The sequence below is a fragment of the Cyanistes caeruleus genome, chromosome Z (assembly GCF_971803275.1).
Source record: "Cyanistes caeruleus chromosome Z, bCyaCae1.hap1.1, whole genome shotgun sequence".
Taxonomy (NCBI): domain Eukaryota; kingdom Metazoa; phylum Chordata; class Aves; order Passeriformes; family Paridae; genus Cyanistes; species Cyanistes caeruleus.
In genome coordinates this window covers 42132756-42156142 of record NC_141732.1, presented here as the reverse complement: position 1 = coordinate 42156142, position 23387 = coordinate 42132756, and the positions used below count along the sequence as shown (strand labels likewise).

At 35.5% G+C, this 23387-nt stretch overlaps 1 protein-coding gene across 7 annotated transcripts in view; it reads right to left on the bottom strand.

The window, feature by feature from the left end:
- Nucleotides 1-502: 502 nt before the first annotated feature.
- Nucleotides 503-23387, bottom strand: part of CDC14B (cell division cycle 14B) — a 41928-nt gene continuing 19043 nt past the window's right edge. For 2 of the 7 annotated variants that reach the window (XM_086869870.1, XM_086869876.1), the window contains exons 5-14: nucleotides 20751-20827; nucleotides 19266-19332; nucleotides 17823-17885; nucleotides 16869-16956; nucleotides 16311-16541; nucleotides 14411-14549; nucleotides 14121-14274; nucleotides 13255-13355; nucleotides 3958-4074; nucleotides 503-701 (exon numbers count right to left, since the gene is read on the bottom strand). In XM_086869870.1, coding sequence (XP_086725996.1) covers nucleotides 665-701; nucleotides 3958-4074; nucleotides 13255-13355; nucleotides 14121-14274; nucleotides 14411-14549; nucleotides 16311-16541; nucleotides 16869-16956; nucleotides 17823-17885; nucleotides 19266-19332; nucleotides 20751-20827 — 1074 coding nt within the window. In that variant the 3' untranslated portion in view covers nucleotides 503-664. Of the gene's footprint in view, nucleotides 702-3957; nucleotides 4075-6027; nucleotides 6106-10659; nucleotides 10806-10971; nucleotides 11042-13254; nucleotides 13356-14120; nucleotides 14275-14410; nucleotides 14550-16310; nucleotides 16542-16868; nucleotides 16957-17822; nucleotides 17886-19265; nucleotides 19333-20750; nucleotides 20828-23387 lie in introns of those variants that run through there. The other 5 variants (XM_086869871.1, XM_086869872.1, XM_086869873.1 and 2 more) reach the window with 5 other exon arrangements.

Sequence of the window (23387 nt, the reverse complement as noted above, 5' to 3'; positions counted from 1 at the left end):
AACTATTTCAAAGAGCAATTGGTTGTGAACAACTAAAAAGCTGTCACTATTACAAACAAGTTAATCACTCACAATTATTTTTTCCTAAATAAACCACACAACCTTTGACAATAAAGCACTCTTTGGTGGACAATAGTTACATTGTGTACTCAATACTGCAGCTTCATAAAAAACTTCATACAAAGTAAGAAAGAACAGCCAATCAACACAGGAGAGTACCAATACTGTTAGAAAAAACATCTTTTGTGGTTGATTCTCAGACTCAAGTGAAGACTTAAGCCCAGTCTGAATGCAGAACACAGATTTATATACTTAAAAGCTCCCACCATCTGGTGGTCAGCAGCTAAGTGATTGCCATCACAATTCATACACATGCATCATACATACTGGCAAGCCCTCTTTATAATAGAGAGCTTAAAATATTTACACCTGAGTCTGAATGTATGTAGATTTTGTTGGTTTTGAGAAAGTGTTAGGACGGTAGAAAAAGGTCTACCAAACATGTTGACAGTTCATTTTATTCTACAGGCAAGAAAGAGGTTGTTCTATTTCATTTTTTGCTGAAAAATACAGCCAAAGTGATCTTCCTTGAATTGCATCAAGTCCCTTCTATATCCCCTTCACTCCTGAATATCCTCTTCAAGACTGGTGGCTTATTCAAAATTCAACGCAATACTGTTCTAGTCTTTGTGACGGATTGGCTGTTGAAATAAAACATATTTGAGGGAAAAAGTTAAAGATTACTCAGTATGTATTTCAAGCAAGCATTTCTGGCAAGGTAAAATGAGCAAACAGTACTTCAAAGAAAGAAACAAAAAGTAAAATCATTTAATAACACAGTAATACTGATTGTCAAGAATGCATAGACTAGTCTGATCACAGATAATACGAAGAAAATTTTGTTCCATATAGAAATGCAAAAGGGAATTCAAAATCCCATAATTTCATTAAGTGCATTTGTGTAAAGCATTCCTTTTCTTCTTCTCCCTCTGAGGTATCAGACCATAGGAAAAGTAGGAAGAATAGGACAGAAACACATTTTTTTAAAGCTAGGTTTAGATTATATATAGAAAAGTTCTGAAATGATGCAGGTAGTTTATAAGTATTTGAACAAGAAGGCTGCTTTGTAATATCTGGCAAAGAAAAGACATATGAGATTTTTAAAGTGTATTCCTCTTTGTTAGCTTTTGTGATATTCCTCTATACTCCCCATTATAATTTTTGTAATAACTTTACCTGCATTCCTTTAAGCACCTCTACCCATCAAAATGCCTTTACCACTCAAGATTTAATTTCTAAAATCTAAACTACTTACTATAAATTTAATTTTAATTCTGTTCTGTGTGGCAACATGGAAAAGACCATTTAACTTGTGTCTTACGACTACGCTGGTTTGGATGTGTTCACCTTGTTAAAATACAGACAAGAACTTCTTGCTAACTGGCAAATTTACAAGGAAGATGTCTTAACTGGAGAAGTAAGGGCATCCACAGAGAAAGTGTGTGTTACAGGCTAGCAATGTCATTTCCTGCAGTTCAAAAACAGTATTATTTCAATCACAAGTTATATGTTATGTCCATCAGTACTTTCTTTTGTAGAAGGCAGCTGATGTCTAAAGATGTTCCACAAAGGAAATGCAGTGAGTGTTATAGATGGAATTGAAATTCCCTGCGCTTTCTTTAAAAAGCCAGAATAGTGTTTTAGCTGTAAATAGCTGTTTTGGCCGAAAAATCATTCTGGAGACAATCCATGGTAATGTCTCTAACAGTCTGAAGATGAAGTGGCAAATGAATTCCCTAGCTCTGCAGATTATACTGCATTAGGATGGGTCACAAGCGTGTTTCACATACAGAAAGAATTGACTAAAGTGACATAAAGCAGAAAATGAGATTGATGTAAAAATGGTGCAAGATTTTTCCAATGGAATGTATCAGAAAGAAAATGAAAGAAAAAGGATACACAGTAATGTCAGAAGTTCAGTGAAGTAAATTAAGTCTTGACAAAGACAGATGTTGGTTAGGGCAGGATGTCAATATTGTAGAAATAATTATTCTTCACCCTGCAATCCACTTGATCTGGGTTAAGTTCAGTGAATCTGAGCACTATGAGGTAATGCAAACTGCTCGTACTTCAAGAAATTAAATGAAAAAGCATGCTTAAAAAATGCTATAGGAAAAATAAAAAGACACCTACAAGACTAACAACAAAGTACAGCATTCTAGATCCATTAAAATTATTTGATCATACCAAAACACCCTTCAGAGGGACCAGCACACAGTTAGCCCTCTCATATTATAAGACAATTAAGAACTACATAACTGTGACAGAAAAAGGACAAATTTGATTATTGAATGGAAAGGTAAATGTAACTGAACTTGTCAGACCTCCAAAGTCAGAAGAAAGAAATGGTATATGGTGAAGTATTTGGGGTAGAAGTTTTAGAAAATCCATTAAAATATGAAGGAAGTAATTTGTGAAGTTTGAGATCCACCTGGTCCTTGGCCTTCAGAATCGTAAATCTGGCAACACATCTAAAGGACTTCTTAAGAAATTAATGAAATCTTCTGTGAACTCTATTTTAGGGATGCTGTTTTCTCCTAAGGAAAGGTATTCACATCTCACACAAAACAAAGGTCAGCTTGGAGAAATGATTTCCAGGAAGTGAAAATCTCTCTTCAGATTACACACATGCATGAATGCAGCTACAAAATGCTGCCAGCAGGTTAGGTTAAAACAAGGAGAAGCATGAAGAATTAAAACAGCAGGCAGAATCCCAGCAATTCTATTTGACCAAAACTGATGTGGTGAAAATCAGGCAAAATGGAGGAAAATCCCAACCAACCAAAATAAAAACCTGGAATAATACTATTGATTTTTAGTAAAATACCTATTTCAGAAAAAAGATATTATTTTTTAATATGTTGTTCAATAAATCAAAACAAAGTCACAACTAACAATTCTCTGAATAGAATTTACTGCAGTCTACTGACTATTTCCACTGATTAACAGAGCAAATTTTTCATAACTTCATTACCTTCAAGGAAACAGAATGAAGAAAGAGAAAGATGAACTCTGTGAGGAAAAAGCTGCAAAACAACTTAAATTTTCAGTGATATTTATAAATCTAGCCACATAACATAGGAAGTAGTTATGTGCCATTTTTTACTCTTTCTAGTCAAAATCACCAGCACCTCACAGACCCATTTGAAAATTTTTCACTAAGAGTTTAAGACAAATTCCAGTAAATTGCAAACAATGGAAATTGTCTGGATATTGTTTTAAACTATGCTCTCAGGCTCATCTTTAAATGACCTGGAGAGTTGCCACAGAGGGGTGTGATCACATGCGTAGACAAAGATACATAGCAGTAGTCTGGCCATATGCTTCTGGGCCAAAAGGCACTTTCAGTCTTGCATAAACCCATTAGAATTGAGAATTTCATTAAGCTTTATCAAACAGGTTTAGTTCAGATTATCAGCCATGCTCTCAGTAAAAAAAAAAAAAAAATCTCATATCAGTATACACTTCACCTTTTTATACACTTTACCTTTCCACAACCACTGCATTTCAGTTGTCTATTGAATTTTTCATAGTTTTGACTTCATGCATTTACTAGTATTTGACTTAATGCAGTGAGGAATGTTTCCATCTCTTACTCCAGGCAGAAGGGTTTCATCATGTTACCAGAATCCCTCATCTTCAGTAATTCTCACTCACATTAGGAATTCCTACATAAAATTCTCAGACTTGGAAGACTGAGCAACATAAATAAACTACCTAAGATGTAAGGTTCCAGATATTTTCAGTACATGACACAAACCATGTAATTGTTTCTCACTTTCCACTGCCAGGAGAAGGAGCCGAACTATGGCAAAGCTCCTGCCAGCAGTGGATACAACAGCTCAATGTATTTGCCTAGAAAACGGTAACAGGATCTGTAATGAGGGTAACTCTCACCTTTTTAAACTGTTTTTTCTTGCAGCAGACCTGGTAGTTCTTTTAGTAATGACTGTATTGTCAGAAATGCTAGGTTCAGAGGTTTTATTTTTCTGAACACTGGACTTCAGAGTTACTCTGTAAAGAGTAGGAAAAAAGAAAGATTATATAATTGGAAAGTTTCTAAAACCACTGAAAGTAGGGTGTTACAGTTGCAATAGGGCTAACAAGTATCAGCTGGCTTCTCACAAATCCTTCCACAAAGCAAGCTCATCTGCCTGAAACATCCTTCTCTTTCCTAATATCCCTATTATAATTAGGGTAATGTGAGTTATTTTTATTAGGAGCATACCAATTTGATTTGCTAGTTGGTTTTCTTGGGCTTTTTTTGCTTGGAAAGAATCGATCAAATTAATAGTTTTGAATTTTGCATTAGGTATTTGGAAGACAAAAATACCCAAACCAGCATTTTAAATTACGCCACAAATTACAAAAAAAACCAAAAACCAAAAAATCAGCGTTAAAATCTGAAGTATGCAATAAAAACAAACATTATTTTCCAGACTGACATAGAATATACAGAATAAATTCAGAATAAACCCCAAGTAATTCAGTTTGTGAAGATCTAAGCCTAATCTCCTTCAATTAACCATGTGATATCTCCTTCAAAAAAGAAAATCATTGCAAATATTAGCATTTTGCTCTTAGAGGGAATTCATGCATTTGAAATATTCAAAACTCAGCTTTATATGCTGGTTGTGCTCAAATTCTTCTTTAAAATCATCTAATGCAATATATTTACTACTTCTTAATCAGGCAGATAAATCCTAGTGCTGTTTACATAAAAAAAAAAAACAACCACCAAACCAGATTGTGAAATGCAAACAACTATTTTTATCCACCAGACAACTGGTTCACAAGAAAATGAAGTCTTTTCCTATCTGCTTGTAGTGAAATGATGATACTATGCAGACAGAATGTGACAACTGGTCAATGAAGTCCATGGATATCTATCTATATGCTTCATTTTATACATCTCTTTTCTATTCTATCTGTGCAAGGTTCCAGCTATGAAAGTATGCACCATTTTAGAGATTCTGACCTAAGAGTAACTTAGCTACTACTCTTTATTCTCCTGCTATTATCAGACCCTTAATTTTCAGTGGCTTCATTCAGTCCAGTCCTATGAGCAGATTACATTAGACTGGAAATCAAAACCTTCATTAAAGGTAAGTTACAAATTCTAAATTCTGGTCGCTTAGTACTCTGAAGAAACTGCTTTCACAGAATCCTATATATGAATACTGAATGCTAACTTTTGGATCAAAAGTGAAGAGGAATGAATATATGGGGAGAAAATAGACATTTATATATTCATGTAACATACTCACCAGAAACAAAAATGGAAAAAACCTCCAATGTTTTCATTGTTTTATATTGGCTTGATTTCAGAATTAGAACATGCATTTGAGATAACACAATTTCATCTAAAATATATTCTTTATGAAGTAAAACTGATCAGCAACATTATTTTTACTATACACTTCTTGATTAGCAAACAAATGACTGAATTTCAAGTCAAGTATTCAAGTATTTCAAGTATTTTTTGTACTAGAAAAAAAATCTCTCTTAATAGTTCAGCTTTGCAAATTATTGTCACTCAATTTGCAAATGTTCAAAAAAAACTGCCAGTTGCCCTGAGGTAAGATTCAAGTTTTCTATGACAAGTACTACCAAAATGCAATGCAAATTCTATTGTAAACACAGGACATTCAAAGCTGAAGGAATTGCTTTCACAGGAGGCAGAAAAAGCCACCCCCAGATACCTTCAACATCATATCATACTTCTTTAAATAGAACAAATTCTTTTAATGAAAATGTCTCCCTTGCATGCCCAAGGTGAAAACATTTAAAACCTGAAATCTTATGCTATAGTTTCTATTATGATTGTAAAATAATTTTAACAAGTTCTAATATTAAAATTCTTTCTTCAGTGCCGCAGTAATCATACAGAATGAATAAATTCAGTCTACCACACTTTCAACCAAGCACAAAAATTACAGCAGTGGTGAAATAAGACTTGCATTATACCTTTCATCTGGTCTGATAGAAACTCCTAGAAATGAATGGAAAAGCACAAAGTCTGCTTAACCTCATACCATTTAGTCACTGAAACAGAAACAAATCACAGCACATACTGGTTAAGTAGTGCTCATGCAGCCAGAAATATGGAAAAATCATGTTTTCTCCTTAAATACATACATTTGGTCTTTTTCTGCATAAAATGCATGCAATATACATATAAAAGAAAGCAGAAGCTATTGGAATGTGATCTTTGTAATCTTTCTCTCATAAACACACATTTTTTATAGATACCAGAAGTTAAGAAAATTGGTCAGTGTGCATGGCTTAAACCCATGTACTTATCTAACATGAACTGAAACATGAGCCAACAGTGTGCCCTTGTGGCCAAGAAGGCCACTACTGTTCTGGGGACCATCAGGAAGAGCATTGCCAGCAGGTAAGGGGAGGTGATCCTTCCCCTTTATTCAGCCCAGGTGAGGCACACCCGGAGTGCTGTGTCCAGCTCTGAGCTCCTCAGCATGTGAGAGACACAGATCTGCAGGAGAGAGTCCAGTGGAAGGATATGAAGATGATGAGGGGACTGGACATCCCCGTTATGAGGAAAGTCTGAGGGAGCTGGGTCTATTCAGGCTCCAGAAGAAATGACAGAGGGGACCTCTTCAATGTCTGTCAGTTCTGAAGGGGGTGTCAAGAGCCAGGCTCTGCTCAGTGGTGCCAAACAATAGAACAAGAGGCACTGGGCACAAACTGATGCACAGGAAGTATGTATGTACCTGAATGTAAGGAACTTCTGAACTTAACACCTGTACTTCTTTACCGTGCAGGTGACCAGGTGCTGGAACAGATTGTCCTGAGAGGTTGTGGAGTCTCCCTCACTGGAGATTCAAGAACTGTCTGGACACAGTCCTGTGCCATGTGCTCTGGGATGACTCTGCATGAGCAGGGAGCTTGGACTGGATGACCCACTGTGGCCTATTTCAACATTATCCATTCTGTGATTCTGTGAAGCACTGTGAATTATCAAGATAGCGCTTTGCAAAAACACTTAAATATTCATCTTTTCAACATATCATAAGGTAGCCTTTACTTCCAAGAGCATTTCATCTTATCCATTCAAAACAAAGAAAGAAAATAAATGAAGCTATAAAAAGAAATGTGACTTAAAATAAAAATAACTACCATGAAGCCAAAATGACCATTAAAACATCCTTGTAAGTTTGCTGCATTTACCACAGGGCATTACCATATTTACCTCAGAGCCAGCTGTGAGCAGGTAGAATCTTTAACTTCATCTGCTCTTCAGTTGATACGTCATTTTTACACTTCAGATACATGCAACTTTACTGGCCTACTCTACAGGAAAGAATAACTGAAATCACTGTGAACAAAACACTTGCTAAATTATCACACAGACATTTTCAAATCAGAGTAGAATTCTTGACTTTCAAGGCTGATAGCACCTCAAGGAAAACAGACAAGATACCATTTACACCGCTGGCTGACATGTTGTTACAAATAAACACCCAGAACTGCCTTTGAGCCTGACAACTGTCAGCTGAGAAACAGCAACAGTGCTATCACAGCTTTTATTAGAATGTTACTGCATGGATGTTAAGGGTGAGAGAAGAAACTAAAGTATGGAATTTTGGTTTAACACAATTTGACTAACAGCCTTCACTTGACAGCAGGTTCAATAGATAGGTTTTATAACAGATGTGAGATGAAGCCATGGTAGAGGAAATCCTGCCAAAATGTCAGCATGAAAAAAATATCCAAAACTATATTAGAGAAGTGTAAGATCTCAGCACACCTACCTTACTGCTTTGTAGCTGTTGACATAAAATATTATGTCATACAACCTTCAGAAACACCAGCAAACACATCTGATGTACACATAGGTTTTCTAACTCAATGGAATATGATAAAAATGAAAAAAAACACAACCAAACACAGTAACAAAAAGCCCTACAAAAACCAGAAAAGCAAAAAACCACAACCCACCCCCCCCAACCAAACCAAACCAAACCCCAACACCAGCAACAAAACCACCAAAAAACAACAAACCAAAACCAAACCAAACCAACAAACAAACAAACCAACCAAAAACCCAAAAAACAAACCACCTAAAACCTCAGGCTACAGGATGTTGTAACAGTCACACTATTAAACATACATACTAAGAATTGTTCATCTCCAGTTCATTTGCAATGGAAACATCACTTGGTAGCTCTGATCCTAAATACATACCACAAATAGCAGACTAGTTTATTCATTCACTTTCTTATTCAAGCTATTACCTTGACCTTTAAACAAATAAAAAGTTGTTTAAATGAAACACTGTTTGTGTCAGTAGCAGCAACTTTTAAATAACTCATAACTTTTTTTCAGTATTTAACCCAGTGCAGGGTGGAACACAGGCACACCACCAGAACACAAAAACCCAAACTCCACAACCTAAGACAAAATCAACAAAACTTGAATTGCAAACAGCACAATACAAATTGGACAGAAATCAAGCCACGCAACAAGCTTTTTTTAAAATATGTGATTGCAATATCCTAAGCACAGATAAAGAAAAGAGAGGTTACAGAGATGCATGTCTTTGTCTGCAAAAGGCATTTTAGTCTTGCCAACAAATCTGGGCAACCTGTCTTACAAGGTCTGTCAAGTGCAGTATTGCTTTCTCCTTCATCACCTCATGATTTTTAAGAAAATAGACCTGAGACCTCTACCACTCTTCCAAGTCATTGACAGGCAACAAGTGACTCATAACTCCTCAGCATATAAGGCTCCAGCCAACACAACTTCCAGGCCAGCCCAGATTGATCCATGATCCTTGCTGATAATTTGATCTCTTAAAACACAAGAGATTTTAGCCACAGAATGGAAAGTTAGGCAAGCTTTTAAGAAAAGCCTGAATGTTTTCCCTCCCTATACTTAAACCAACATTGTATGATTGTAATCTTGAAAATCAAGCAGCAGCACCAGTAATTGGAAATTCACAGCAAATGGGAATAACCAAATTACTTGCATCATACCACAGTCTTTTTTTCTCTAGCAAGGAAAAAGTGATTCTAGTTTTCTGACAGAACACACACACAGTAAGAGAAAGAAAGGATGACAGTTGACTGAAATTGACCTTACAGCACAGTACAGCAAAACAAAGCACAGATTATTTCACCTCTTTAACCTGTGCTGTAAGTTTAGCTTTTTAGTATGTGCTCAGAAACCTGAGGTCTAACTCAGAGACCACTGAGAAAAGAAATAGTGCTTCATACAGTGTAAAACTTAGAAAACATACATCTCATGTTATTTAGAATAATGCTTCTCAAGTATCTTATTTTACAAAGTTAGGGAAAAAAATTAAGCCAAAGTGATCTTCTTTATCATTTTTTTCTCAAAAAGAACAGATTAAATTGACCTCAGTGAAGGTTAACTGAATAACTAACCTGTCCAAAGTCTCCCAGTTCTCATTCTATAGTTATTCAGTAGGTTAGCAGAAAGAGTTTCATGCTTTTTAAAAAGTGCAGACAAAACGTTGCAAGGCCAAAGGTAAGGATGACAGAAAATCTCAACCTTCATGCCTGTCAGGAGAGAACCCCTATTCTTACTTAGTAAAAGACTTTCTGACCATTTTATTACTCTGAGAGCACCAAGGCTTCAAGCATTCACCCAAAGTAACCATTCTACTTTGAGAGTGGTGATGACAGAGGAGCTCCAGGGAGACTCAAAAACAAGGAAAAAAGTTCATTTGCATTTCCTGGAAGTTCTGCATGCTGTTGGAATTTTTGTTTGACCAAAAGATGTAAGTTGTCATTTGATGAAAACACCGCACCTTTTAAGTAGAAGCCAGTCACAGAAATCACTATAGCTACTCTGATGAAAGTGAAGAAAGAGTGGAAATTGAACTCAAGGAACTGATGTTATTAATGTTTTCTCAGCTGCTGAATCCAAGTAACAGAATAAAGGAACGTAAGTAGTCTCCTAAAGCTCTAGAAAACATAATTATGAGCAAAGGATGATGAAACCAGACTGGCTGGGTAAACAAGTGAGCATTGTCCTAACACTGCAACCTGACCCATCTTCTCTTCTGTCGAAAAGGTAAAGGAAGTCATGTTTTATGCCATGGCATATAATATTTGATCTCTTTGTAGAAACAAAGACCTACTGACATTTCTAATGAATTCTAATCCTTTACATTTTATGGGAATAAAAGAATGTGTTGGGAAACACAAGCTCATGAACTTCAAAGTAAAATTGAAGCTAACATCTGCATCTGCAATATGCAAAGGATAGGATCGTATTTTAAAGCAGTACTTTTTCTTTCTTACAGATAATTTTGCTTACGTACTTTTGCTTATCTGCAGAGAAGAAAAGCTTCAAAACTAAAAATTATTTTAACTATAAGAGCTCTTTGCCTTTGTATATTGCAAGCCAGCCATAAAAATCACTCAATTATTCTACAAAAATATACACAAGAATGTAACAAAGCCAGAGCAGTGAAATTCACTCTTGCAATAAAGCAAGTAAGAAATATGACATGAAAACATGCAATTGTGAGACATAGTAGTGTGAGACATAGTAGTGTGAGACACAGAAAGTGTGAGCTATTGTAGAGAAATGGAATGGGACACTTACACAGTGGCTCTCTTTCAGGGGATCCTGATGGTTACTATGTTCTTAAACCATCTAGACAGAATAGCAGGCTGGGCAGAAGGGAGCCACAAACAATCCACCAGATGACAATGCTACACAGTGTAGACACCAGCATAGCTAGGAGCCATCTAAAAAGGGATTGGAGGGGGAGGTAGAGGTGAAAAATAATCAAAAGCAAAAGCTATTGGTGCATTTTAGCTTGTTTAAAGTTCTTCAATAGGAAGAGGCTCTAAAAGCTTTATAAACTTTGCCAAGCATTTCTTACTTTCTATCACTTAGAATCCATGCAGCCATAAACTGCCAGTGTAGTACCCATGAGCTGCTGGAATCAAAGCAAATCTTCTGAAATCCTCACCAAAGTCACCTATTTCGAAGAAAGTCTGTATCACTCTTGGAAATAAGTGCACACATCTCTGACCACTTGCAGCCATCTCTAAAGCAGTTGGATCAGCCCGTATTCACACATCCTACCTCACAATCATACATTCTGACAGTAAAACATTACATCAGAGACAGGTAAGTTTGGAGAAACAAACAACTTATGTAAAAAAGTAGATGATGGGGTGTATTACCTTTCCATATAAGAAGCAAAAGCCATTTCATAATCCTTTGCCACAGGATTAATTAATTAATATTGCTTCTTAGAACACATAAAACATCCAGTCATCAGTGCATAAAGAATTTATACAGCCAACTTCAATACACAGTCTATAGAAATCCCTTGTGACTTGAAATTAATAATGCCTCCACATTTTAAAGACTGTAACTGTCCAAGCTTCTGGTGCTCTTACTTTGCCCTCCCACCCCCCCTTCTTTTTTCCTTGGAAATAAAACTACTTGGAAGATTTAGAATTTTCTTTTTGTTTGCTTAGATACAATTTCAAAATTAATTTGAAATTAATGCAACTTCACTGCAAGAATAATTATTTTAACAGACTAAACTAAAAAGAAAGGAGATAGACACCTCTTGTAGTAGAAAAAACTTCTGACTCATATAAGGCAGCCAAATATTCCTTGCAATAAAACAACAGTAACACAAATAAATTTATAAATTTACACATACGTTTTTCACCAATTTTTTTTCAGTACAAGTTGCAAACCATAAAAATAAGTCAGGGGAACAGAAAGAGGTAAATTGAAATTCCTTGAGCAACAACGCACAATGTAAAAACCAGATATAAGCTCCAGGTCAATTATTGGTATAACAAGTACCAGCTAATTAGAGCAGACATGTTGCATAATGTTTCATGAGCCAAATAATATTTTAATAATAGATAGGTCTTGTATTAAGAAGGTATTAAGACAATGGCTCTGAATAGATTACCACACAGTCCACATTCATCATATGGAACATACAGGAAACGTGGGGCAATTAAGTACTTGACAACTAAGGCAGTTCTCTGCCTTGGAAATGAATCTGCAATGTAGTTGTTTTTTACTGTGCTATTTGAGGTAACTGAGGTGATGTGTTTTGGCATGTTTTAAATGTCAGCTGGGCACAGTCTTTGTTCTGAGTATGTTGTTTCTTATATGGCTGTCTGTATAAATGATAAGCACAAAGAGAAGACAGTAATTTAAAAGAAAAGCAGAAATCAGACATAGCAATGTGTGAAGGTTTCCAAATATATATTCCTTTACCTTCAGCACATTTTTACTACATGCTTCTCACTTTTTCTAAAAGTCTGATGATGATCTTAAAAAAGAATTAAAAAGGAAATAAAAATGCCAAAAAGGTAGCAGCATCATATCCTACAGAAGGACAACACAACAAAAGTCAAGTTGACTGTAGCCTGTGACTTTGGCAATGTGTCATCTGCAGAAGTCTGACAGCCAGGGGTCACCACTCCTTTCCTAGCAATCAAATGAGATACAACAAAGTTTTGCAAGTGTTGCATTCTCTTGCAGTTTAAGGGCAGATAGAAAGATTTCCTACCTACAGTTCCTACAAGCTACAACAGATGCAAACTGTCTTTTACAGGTGGTGTTTCAGGACTTGCCTAAAATGAAGAGACTACCAGTTTCACTGACAGAAATGCACTTCTTTGTTTACTGAAACAGTGACTACTCGACCTTCCAGTTCTACCAGACATCACAAAGCCACAGGATTGAGGGAAAGTTTTTTTCCAAGGGGAAGAAAATGAAAGGAAACTAAAAATCCTTCTTTCAACTCTTTTTAAGTAGCTGACTACTTCAAACACCAGCATGTATCTTATTTGAGCTAATCAAACAAAACCACTAAGTGTCATATTGTCTCATTTTTAATACTACCACAGAAAAGGGAATGTTTGTGATTAAATTAAAAGTAAAGCATCCAGAAGTGCTATAGGAGCTTGTAAAGTGCTGAATACCAGCATCAAAAACTATGCAGAAAACTAGAAATTCAGTCATGTAGTTCTTCAACCAAATTGTTCTGACTCCTCAGCATTCGCCAAGCCTTCAAAGAGATACTGAATCTCATGTTTGTTTTAACGGAGTAAAAGTAGCATTGACAACAAACATTTAGGGGCAATGGGAAGTATGCATGAAGAAGAGGATAAAAGTGTTTCTGGCATTTTATATATTCAGAAACTGACTTACCCTAGTGGAGATGCAGCTGGAGGTCTTGCTTGCCTTCTGCTTTTCAGAGCACGAAGCTTATCCCCTTGTGTTAAACAGTTTGTTTCATCATCATCACTGTACTGGATAAGTGGAGGAGGGAAAGGGATAAATCAAGATTAAATATAGACACTTTGATATTTAAGAATTAACCTTATTTTAAAGTTTAAAACTGGAATTATCTCAACAGGATAAAGTCAAAGGAAATTCACTTGCATAAATATAGTTCTGCTCCTTCCAGTTTCCTGTTTGCTGCTTTTGAAGCTGTAAACCATTAAGTGGTGTCATGAATTACATGCATCAGAATATTGTCTGAATATGTTTAAAGCATTAGAGGCAATATATTATAAAATCTTTTCTTAGGTACAGTATGCTCTTCACTAAATACAGCATTTCCCTCCTTCACTTGCCTTTTCAAAACAGCAGTACTGTCTTTTCCAAAAAGCACCATTAAAAGGTATTACGGAAGTTGCAATTACTTAGAAATTAAAATGAGAAAAAGAACTCACCCTCTCATCCCCTCCCTTCAAATACACACAATGAGGCAACAGACATTGTGAAAAATGAAATCCATATTTTTGATTGCAGAATGTGGGTAATTTTTTTCTATTATTGACCTAACTACAAAAGACTAAAGCATGTTGATGCTCCTACTTCACCTGTGTTCTAAACTCCATTTTTCATAATTGCTGTCCCTAGTTTTTCCCCCCCATATTCTTTTATACAAAAAGGGTGAACAGAAAAAAAAATTGATTAACAAAGTTTTAGTGTACCCACAGGTTTTTTCAAAACCTGAGAGATTCTCAACAGTTCCAACTTTTACAAGAGCACAATATTTGGATGGTTACCAGTTCAATGTCCTTTTGGATGGTTCTCCTGTTTCTTGTGTTATTAATTGAAATATCATCTACTCCTGACAGAATTCTTGTTACAGCAATTTTATGGTTTCCTTTCAACTTTGCACGGAAAATATCCCCTTCTGTCCAAAGTTCTGCCTGTTTGCTATCATAACATGGAAAAAAAGGCCCAAAATACAACAAATTAACACTGAAGATTGTTAAGTGCACAATAGAAGAAGAAGAAGAAGAAAAGACATCTAGATTTATTTTTGGCAATAATTTACACTCAATCTACTTACTCCATCAGGAAGTGCTGTTGTGGTCCAATCACAGAACCAGGTCTATTTATCCTGATCCAGGCAATAGTTTCAGCAGCTGTCATCCGATAATGCTTCATGATGTAACAAGCAATAAGCGTGCCAGTTCGTCCAAGACCAGCTGTGTAAGATAAAAGAATGGCTTCTTTTAAATATCCATCTTCATCTGGAATCTGCTGTAACTACAGACACTACTACTTGGACCAGCCTGATTTATCAGAACAAACCTCTACTTATCAAATAAGGTAAGGGAAACTTACTCTTCAATCTTTTCCTTCATATACAAGGCTACTAACACGCTGTTCATACTTTCTTGAGTGAGGTAACTTTCCAAAACCAGCAAATTCACAAATGTCCGTAAGTTTAGCTAACTTTATTTACCTATTTATCTATGACTATATATGAAGGTATGGGAATGTTTTTAAGCACGGGATAAAACAGTTGGCTTCTTTTTTTTCCAGAATTTTCCCAGCACCTTCTTGCAAACTAATCATACATTGCACTGAAATCAGATGTTCTTCCAGCCCCTCCTCTAATGAGTCTCTTTAACTCCGAAGAAAAAGACAAATTTTGCAATAAGCAAGTCTCACCACTAGCTAGGATAGGCAAGAAGTACTCCAGAGTGAGAAACCTTATTTAAAATGGCCCTCAAAACAGTTCTATTTACCTTGGGAAAGATGAGAAGCAAAAGAGGACAGCTCCAGCTAACTGGCGTCTCTTGTCAATCACTTGCTGTACATGCAAATCACACACCACCTTCTCTCATTTAACAAGTGACTGATCAACACCAGTGGTAAAATCGTCTGGATAACACAACACAATCAAACCACAACCACACAGCACTTTCCATGACTTGCTCAGCTTTAGAAACAGCCTACAAGCATTCTACACCTCCTCAAGAGTAAGTGCAGGCTAGACACCATTAGTATGACATCTACCAAAGAACACCTTAATTTGAGTTGAAAACAAAGCACTTGTATCATTCATAGTCAGCATTCTGGCATAACCAATTAAGTGATATGCCTGAATTTATCACCTTGGTGAAGAATAAGAGTATGCACTTGTTTCCCCAGAGTCAAGATGCTGGTTTCAACAATTCTCTCACTTTCCAGTATAATTCTGTTAAATGCAGCAAATGGATGGCAGAAACAGGAAGAAAAATGCAGTCTTTGCAGGTCCAAAGCAAACAGGTTAAGAAAAGGCCCTTCTACTTCAACCACAGCATTATTCAGTACACTAGTGATGTGAAGTTGTGGAGAAGAAATGTGTGATAGACCATTAAAGATAGTGTTTGAAGGGAAACATACTGCCCCTAGAACCACATAAAACTGAATAACTACACTAGCTGCATTGGCCAGGCTCTTAAAATCTTCATGGTCAAACTCTGTAGGAATGGATATTCAATGCCTGCCCAAACTAGTATAACAAGCTTCTGAGGGATAATGATTTTGCTGGTTGTAGAAGAATACTCATATATTTTGAGGAATCTCCGCAAAATGCTGCACTATTTCCAAAAGTTTATGCCAAAAGTTTATGACTTGGTACATTTAAACATGTATTTTCAGAGAGAACTTGACAGGACTTCAAATGCCCATCCAAAGCATCCTCTGAAAGTACTAATACTTTCTAGCAGAAAGAGCAATTAATATTGGAAATCTTACTTTCCCTAATCTTATTTTGGGAATAGCTGGGAAGATTTTTCTGGAACTTAACAAAACTAGAAGATGAAGTGCTGAACAGAACCATAAAAATAATTTTAATAGAAAAGTAGCAGTTTGGCAGAGATATCAATAACTAGATGTAGTAGAATTATATTGCAAAATACCTCAGGAATTGTAATTGTAAGCATCACTTGTCATACAAACTGTTTTTTACATCATACCTTTGCAATGAACAGCTATTACACCTTCAGCATTTTCACAAATATTTAGAAATGTTTTAACTATAGTATCACTAGGTGTGCTTCCATCAGCAAAGAAGAGATCAAAATGCTCAAATCCAGCATCTGTAAATCGTTTGGCATCGTACAATTTTTTGTTGAGGCGTATAATAGTGGTGACCTTATGTTGCTTGAAGTATGGGAAATAAGCCTCTGGAGCATGGTGGGGATAGCCTATTTGAGAACAGAAGATAAAAAAAAGAGAGTAAGACTTAAACTGAAGAAATAGGAAAAGACTGAAAAACAAGATATGAAAACACTTTGAAAATAGAGACAACATAAAGAAATAGACTTCCATAAAAATGGAATTTTAATACAATCACCTAATCAGATACAATTAAACCAAGCATTAAAATTTTACTGCCAGAGTTCTTATAAAAGGAAAAGAGCCAAGGAAAAAACACACTGTTTGAAGAACAATTTTTAAAGCTTGTTCTTACTGATAACAACCAACTAAGAAAGCAGTGGGCTTGTGCTCCCCACCTCCTTTTTTAAGCATACCATTTTCAATTTTACTTCTTGAATGAGGTCCACTGAAGGCAATGAATTTGTTTGGTATTATCCAGTTAAAATCTCCATTTTCTGCTCTCTGTCAAGAGAAAATGCTTGGTTTATCATTATCCCTGTATTTTCAGGCTTTTCCTTATTGTTTCAAAATACATGCTAGATAGAATTGATGTATAATTTTTGTCAAAGGAAGTTGTGTTAGTTGCCTGCTTTATTTTTCATCATGAGGATGACAGATGCTCTCAACCTCACGTTTCTCCCATGCTTCTGTCTTTCTAAATCAGAGTATCAGAACAACGCAGCTGATGCCCTTCAGATGAAGAGCAACTTCCAATTTTTTATAGGATTCTAAATTTGTCTTACCAATTGGTATTAGCTCTGATCACAAATTAAGTAATGATTTTTTAAGCTCCAGGAGCATTTAATTTTCTCTTTACAGATATCTGGCAGCGTTGCATTTCTGAGACCACATGCAGTCGAGAGCTGCAGTCCTTCATTGTCACAATCATTTCCCATGTCCTAAAGCAAATTTTATGCACTTGGACTTTCCCAGCACTGTTTCCTTCTTTACCTCAAACAGTGTTATGACATTTTTGCCATGTGTTCTCAAATACACACTTTGATTATTCTCTAGCATTCAGTTAGACCTGAGCTTGTAAGGCCTTTAGTTTTCCATCAAGACTGCTCAAGAATATCCAGGGTTTCAATAACAGAGACTCACATTTATTTCCATTTTGGTTTCTGCTTTCCCCCATGTTTGAGCATAGTTATGCTTAAATCTGAATTTAGTATTCTCTCTCTGACCATGAACCTTTATTTACCTATCACAACTTAAAGAGAAAAAACAGAAATGGAACTTAATACTACAAAATAACAGCACAAATTATAAGCAATCATTTTAGTGTTAGTAACAGCAAACAAATCAAAAGATTGATACTGAACACTTACTTCATAATGCTCATATTCATTTACATCAAACGTACTAAAATCCAGGAAACCATACTGCAAAGCCTAAAATTTAGAACACAGCTCTTAACAAAGATGCCTCTTCAGTAAGGACAGTTTATCACTCTTTTTGGTTACATAAAGTCCTATAATACACACTCTCCTCTTTTTCCACATTATTTAAGAAATACAGATAAACCCAATCTTGCTTCAAAACAGGTTTGTAAATTTCAGTATAAGTGAAGTTAGATGAATAAATCAACTCTTTTTGTTTTCACCTAATCACTACAAAAATCTCAGGTAACTGAAGAATTTGGTCTTTTCATTATTGCTAGGTGCACAAAATAAAAAGAAAAATAACCAGCAAAAAATATCTATTCAAGCTATGAGTAGATTCTAAAGACTGCATTCAAGGACTGGAAATATCTTTCATGAATAAATGCTATTTGGTAGTATCTTCACTGATTTCAAATTGTTTGCAGTCACAAAGTCCTAAGTAGATATTACTGTGAGTCCACGATGTCCCATATTAGCCAGAACCATAATACTTTATAATACATAATAGTATAAAAAATGCAACCATTTGGGTAACTAAATGGTTTATCCACTTGTTAAAACAAGAAGCGCAAACACAGATAAATCCCATATCTCCAGATATTAAAAATACTACATTCTAATTTTATCTTTGACTACCTAATCTCTTATAGCTTTCCTTGTTGCTCACCAGCAAGAATAGCAATGCACCAGTCTTGACATACAAGTGGCCAATTTCAAAATACCCAAAAAAGCTAAAAAATCACTGACCTTCAAGAAGCTGACTTAACCAGTAAAAACATCAATATTTGGTAGAGATACCCATAATGTGAAAGACAATAGTACAGTGGAGGGCTGCAGAGTTCACCATTTCACTACATACAGACTAAAAACAATGCGTTTTGATTATCCTATCCTTCAATGCTGCATTACTTCATTGCAATATTGCTATAAAACCTAGATTTTATAATTTTATAGTTAAAAAAAGAAGCATCTACCTCCTAACATTTGTTCTATTTCTATTACTAAAGCAAAACTTGAAATCATTAGCATGTGCTGCAAATGCTAATTTTTTTAAGCTATGTTCAGCCTAATATGTAACACCAGGGGGCATATAATAAACCTAACACACAGCTTTTAGGATTAGAGGTGAATTACTGTCCTGACAGATGACACAAGTAAAACTTAAAATTCCCTCTTTAATATCTTCACTTGTTGATTATATAAGGTCTTGGCTGACTTCTATGAATGCTGTATCTACTTTTGTGACAATGCATAATGCATACTAAACTAGGCAACAATCAGCAGATTTACTACTTCACAGCTCTAACTGGATCCTAGTTTCCTAAGCATTCTTCTGATGGGCAACATTTAGCTAATTTTTTGCAATGTGAAAAATATTAGTTTACTGACCTTGTTTATTGCATGAAAACAGTCCAGTAATGTCAGATGAAAACTGCAAGTACCAAAGGAAGCATCCCTGTAAGATACGATGACCAAAAGATAATTATTGCATTTTAATCCAAGTGAAAGCAATTGAAGATACTTCTCTAAAACACCTTCTAAAAACACTTCAAGACAGTGATTATCAAACTGAAATAATTATGTCAAATTATTATTTCATTTCCCATACCTTGAATCTTACAGGAATAACAAAACAAAATAAGTTATGTTAATTGATATAACAGTAAGATTACTCCAGCTACAATTTTTGTAAAGCTGAAATGTTCACTTTCTGACATGGGCTGTTAGGATAAATGTTTTAGTAAATATAATAAAACATCTTCCTTAAGATGCATAAATAGTTAATGCTTAAACAAGAGGAAAAACTGGTTTCTTCAATTACAAGTTTTTTAATTCTGTTGATCCAGGAATTGCATGTTCTCAGTATGTAACCATTATTAAATTTCATAAGCACCACAGAGTAAGATTTCTACAGGAATACTATAGTGAAGTAAATAAATAAATTTAACCAAATCTACACCAGAGAACATTATGCCTTGGTAGAACACCTTGAGACCATGCAGCCCTTATCAACTACTGTTTCTAATAATTAAAAAGCATAAAATGTTTGAATTCCAGCTGAGAGGAAGAACCTGGATTGCTGCCTCTAGTAATTTTTTCTATCCTTTCTTTCCTTATGAATCAGTGTGAAAAGAAATTAGCAGGAGACAGAAAAAATAGAACCATATTCAAATAAAAGGAAAGACACATAAAGGTGATGGTGTAGTAGCATGTGTCTCTTAGACCATCTAATGAGAAAGAACAAATGGGTAAAGCCTTCTACAGACAGATAGAAGCAGCCTCATATTCTCAGCCCATGATCCTCACAGGGAACTGCAACCTGCAAGTCTGATATGTGTTGGAGGGATAACACAGTAGGGCACACTCAATGCAGAAGGTTCCTGGAACACACTGATGACAACTTCCAACTTGTCAAATATGTGCAGCAATCTGCAAATACTATCTTGCACATAAAGAATGCTATTAAGTATTGCAAGCCCTCTGTGGTGGATGACAGATATTTTGATATGTTTAACTATCAACTACTGGCACAAAATCAGACTGTCAAGTGAGAAGCACTGTAGATCATAAAGCTCAATGAGTGGATACAAACCGTGAGGCTCCTTCACCTACTGCTGGTACACTTCAGTACCAGCTGGTAACACCTCTGATTCACTAAGCCCCTAAAATTCAGACAGTGAGTGTGTCCCGAGTAAAAACTTCAACACTTCAACAATTTTAAAAAAAAATGCAAACCAGAAAAAAACCCCAAACAAACAAAAAACCACCCCAAACCAAAACCCCAGAAAATCAATACAGCAAAAATTAGTACTGAAAAATGTTACATTCTTCAAAATATCAAGGTATAGAAAGTTCTATCAACTTGTTATTTACCTGAAAGGAAGGTATGAAACACTTCCTGACAATATAAGCCGGTACACATCTTCTGGGGATTCTCTCAGGTATATTATCTATTTTTGGAAAAAGACAGAAAAGGAAAAAGATTATTTTAAGATAGGCTTCAATAATTTCAAGTCACTTGTTTACTACAGAAGGCATAATTAATTATCACGGAGCGTAAGAGTGCTGGAAAAGAGTGGCATCAAGAAAAAAATGTTTGCATGTGCGCAACAATACGATGAATATAAACAATAAAAATCTGGTCAATCTAAAGAAATATAGATTTTAAAACAAACTTTATAGATTGGTGCAGTTGTTCAACTATAGGCTACAGTGAAAAGGCTCCTGTTCATCTGGATTCTTGCATTTCTACTGCAACTCCACTTGACCAGTCTGTAGATTTTTTTTTAATTAAACTATTAAGATGCAAATCAAAACATAAAAGCCTGCAGAGATATCAGCAAAACTATGAATCATCTGCTACACAAACTGTCAGTACACTTAGTAGACAAGACTAAAACAGTTATTTATGTATGTTTTGATCTTCCTACATCAGAACATTTGCATAAATCCAAATTCTGTACTTCCTCCTTTGCACTGCTGAGGCAATATCCAGTAACTAAATCCAGATGCCATAAAATAAGAGAAAACAAAACAAAACTAAACAAAACAAAAAGGAAATCTATAGCTTCAGAAGCAAAATACTAAGAACAGAATGAACTTTCTACTGTCAAAAACAGTCAGAAAAGAATTCACAAAGGACCAACTTACGAGAAATATCCGTATGGTCTTCCATCACAACATGTCTGATCCCTCTTGGATAGCCTTTAACACTAAGGTCTCCTTAAAGAATACCTAAAACTCCTCTTTTTTTGCATATATCTTCTTCACATACCATTAAACACTATCCCCAGCATGGCCAGGAGGTAACAACTGTTAGTAACAAGTTGTCATTAACAGGTCAATATTCAGTAATTTCAAGTTAATACTTTTTCTTTGAAATTGCTTTAACAGTCTACAAAAAGTTGTGGTATTTTCACTAATGCTCAGTAAAATTATTTTTTTCTTTTATACTAATGGCATTTTCCCTCAGAATAACTTGAAAGTAAAAATCCTCATGAGTATTAATTAAATATCTTCCAAAAATCAAGGCATTGTGTATTTACTTTCTGTTGCTTTGGACATTTTTTCTTTAATAAGTTGGCATTGCTTTTCAAGTTTCTTTGATGCTGCCGCGAAGTCAGTTTGAACAAATGGCTTAACATACCTTAAACATCCTCTCTCCACACACACAGAGAGAAAATGAGAGTTAGAACAGATGTTGCTAAAAAAACCCAACAAACAAACCCAGCTTGAAACACAACCTAAACAGACAGCTAAAACAGACATGGCCAACAGGTGACCCCTTTGATTTTCCTGATTCAATTAGTGTGTTAAGTATTTTCTGAGCATTCTTCCCTCGAAACTGGCAGAAGAAAACAGAAAAATAAATATTTCTTGAGACATAGCTAAGTAATGAAAACCGCATGTTCTGTGTGTGTGTTCTTTCACTTGGGAGAGATAAACAACTTCTGCATTTATATTTGCAATTATATGCCCAAAACTAAAAAACACACTTAAAAAGCCTCCCCAAGTATCATTGAATAGCTAATACTCCAACAGCAAAATTAATTTTCTGTTCTGCAGGTCTGATTTTTTTCTGTATTGCTTGATTGGGATGCAAAAGTTATCTTCCAAGAAATTTCAAATTGTGTGCTTTGATACAGTCCTAATTTGAATCTTGCAGCACAGTGAACACATATTGCTAGAAACTATACTAATCAAGCCCTTCTTTTTTATCAGGAAAAGAACCCTGTCCCTGAAAAACTTACAAACCTGAGACACGAAATGGAATTAGAAAACAGATAATAATTAGACAGAGTTTGTAGCCAGAAATGAGTCACCTGAAAAAAAACAGGACAACAGAATCACAATCAATTAGGCTGGAAAAGATCTCTGAGATAATCCTAGTCTAACCTTTGCCCAAACACAACCATGTCAACTAGACCATGGCACTGTGTGCCACGTCCAGTCTTTCCTTAAATATCTCGTTCACCATCTGCCTGGACAGTCCATTACAATTTTTAATCAATCCTTCACCCTTCCTGTGAAGAAATTCCACCTAATGTCCATCTGGACTTAAGGGCTATCACACTGGGTAGTATACAGAGTACTAATTGTACCACAGGCAAACAGAAATGCAACTAATACTGGCTCATTTTGTAAGCACATATAAAAGCTCAGCTGAGGTATGAGAGAAATCCTTGGCCCTTCTGAGCTACCAGCTTCCTAAGGGAAACAAGACTGAATGCAGAAGCCTTTCTTTACAAGTGTAAAAGCTGCAAGAGACATTTTTTTTCCATTTCACTGTGTTGTATTAAAATACGTTAGTTAGTTCTAATATCTTACTTTTCAAGCACAGATCCTCCTTCTGAAATTACATTACAAGTGAAACTGCTAGACACATCTTTTTAACATACATGCATATAGACTTCTCCTAACACAGCTACATAAGAACACTTTCCTCCATACAAGGACATTTAAAAAACCCAATCTGATTTTGCAAAGCAAAAATACAACTTGTATTGTACA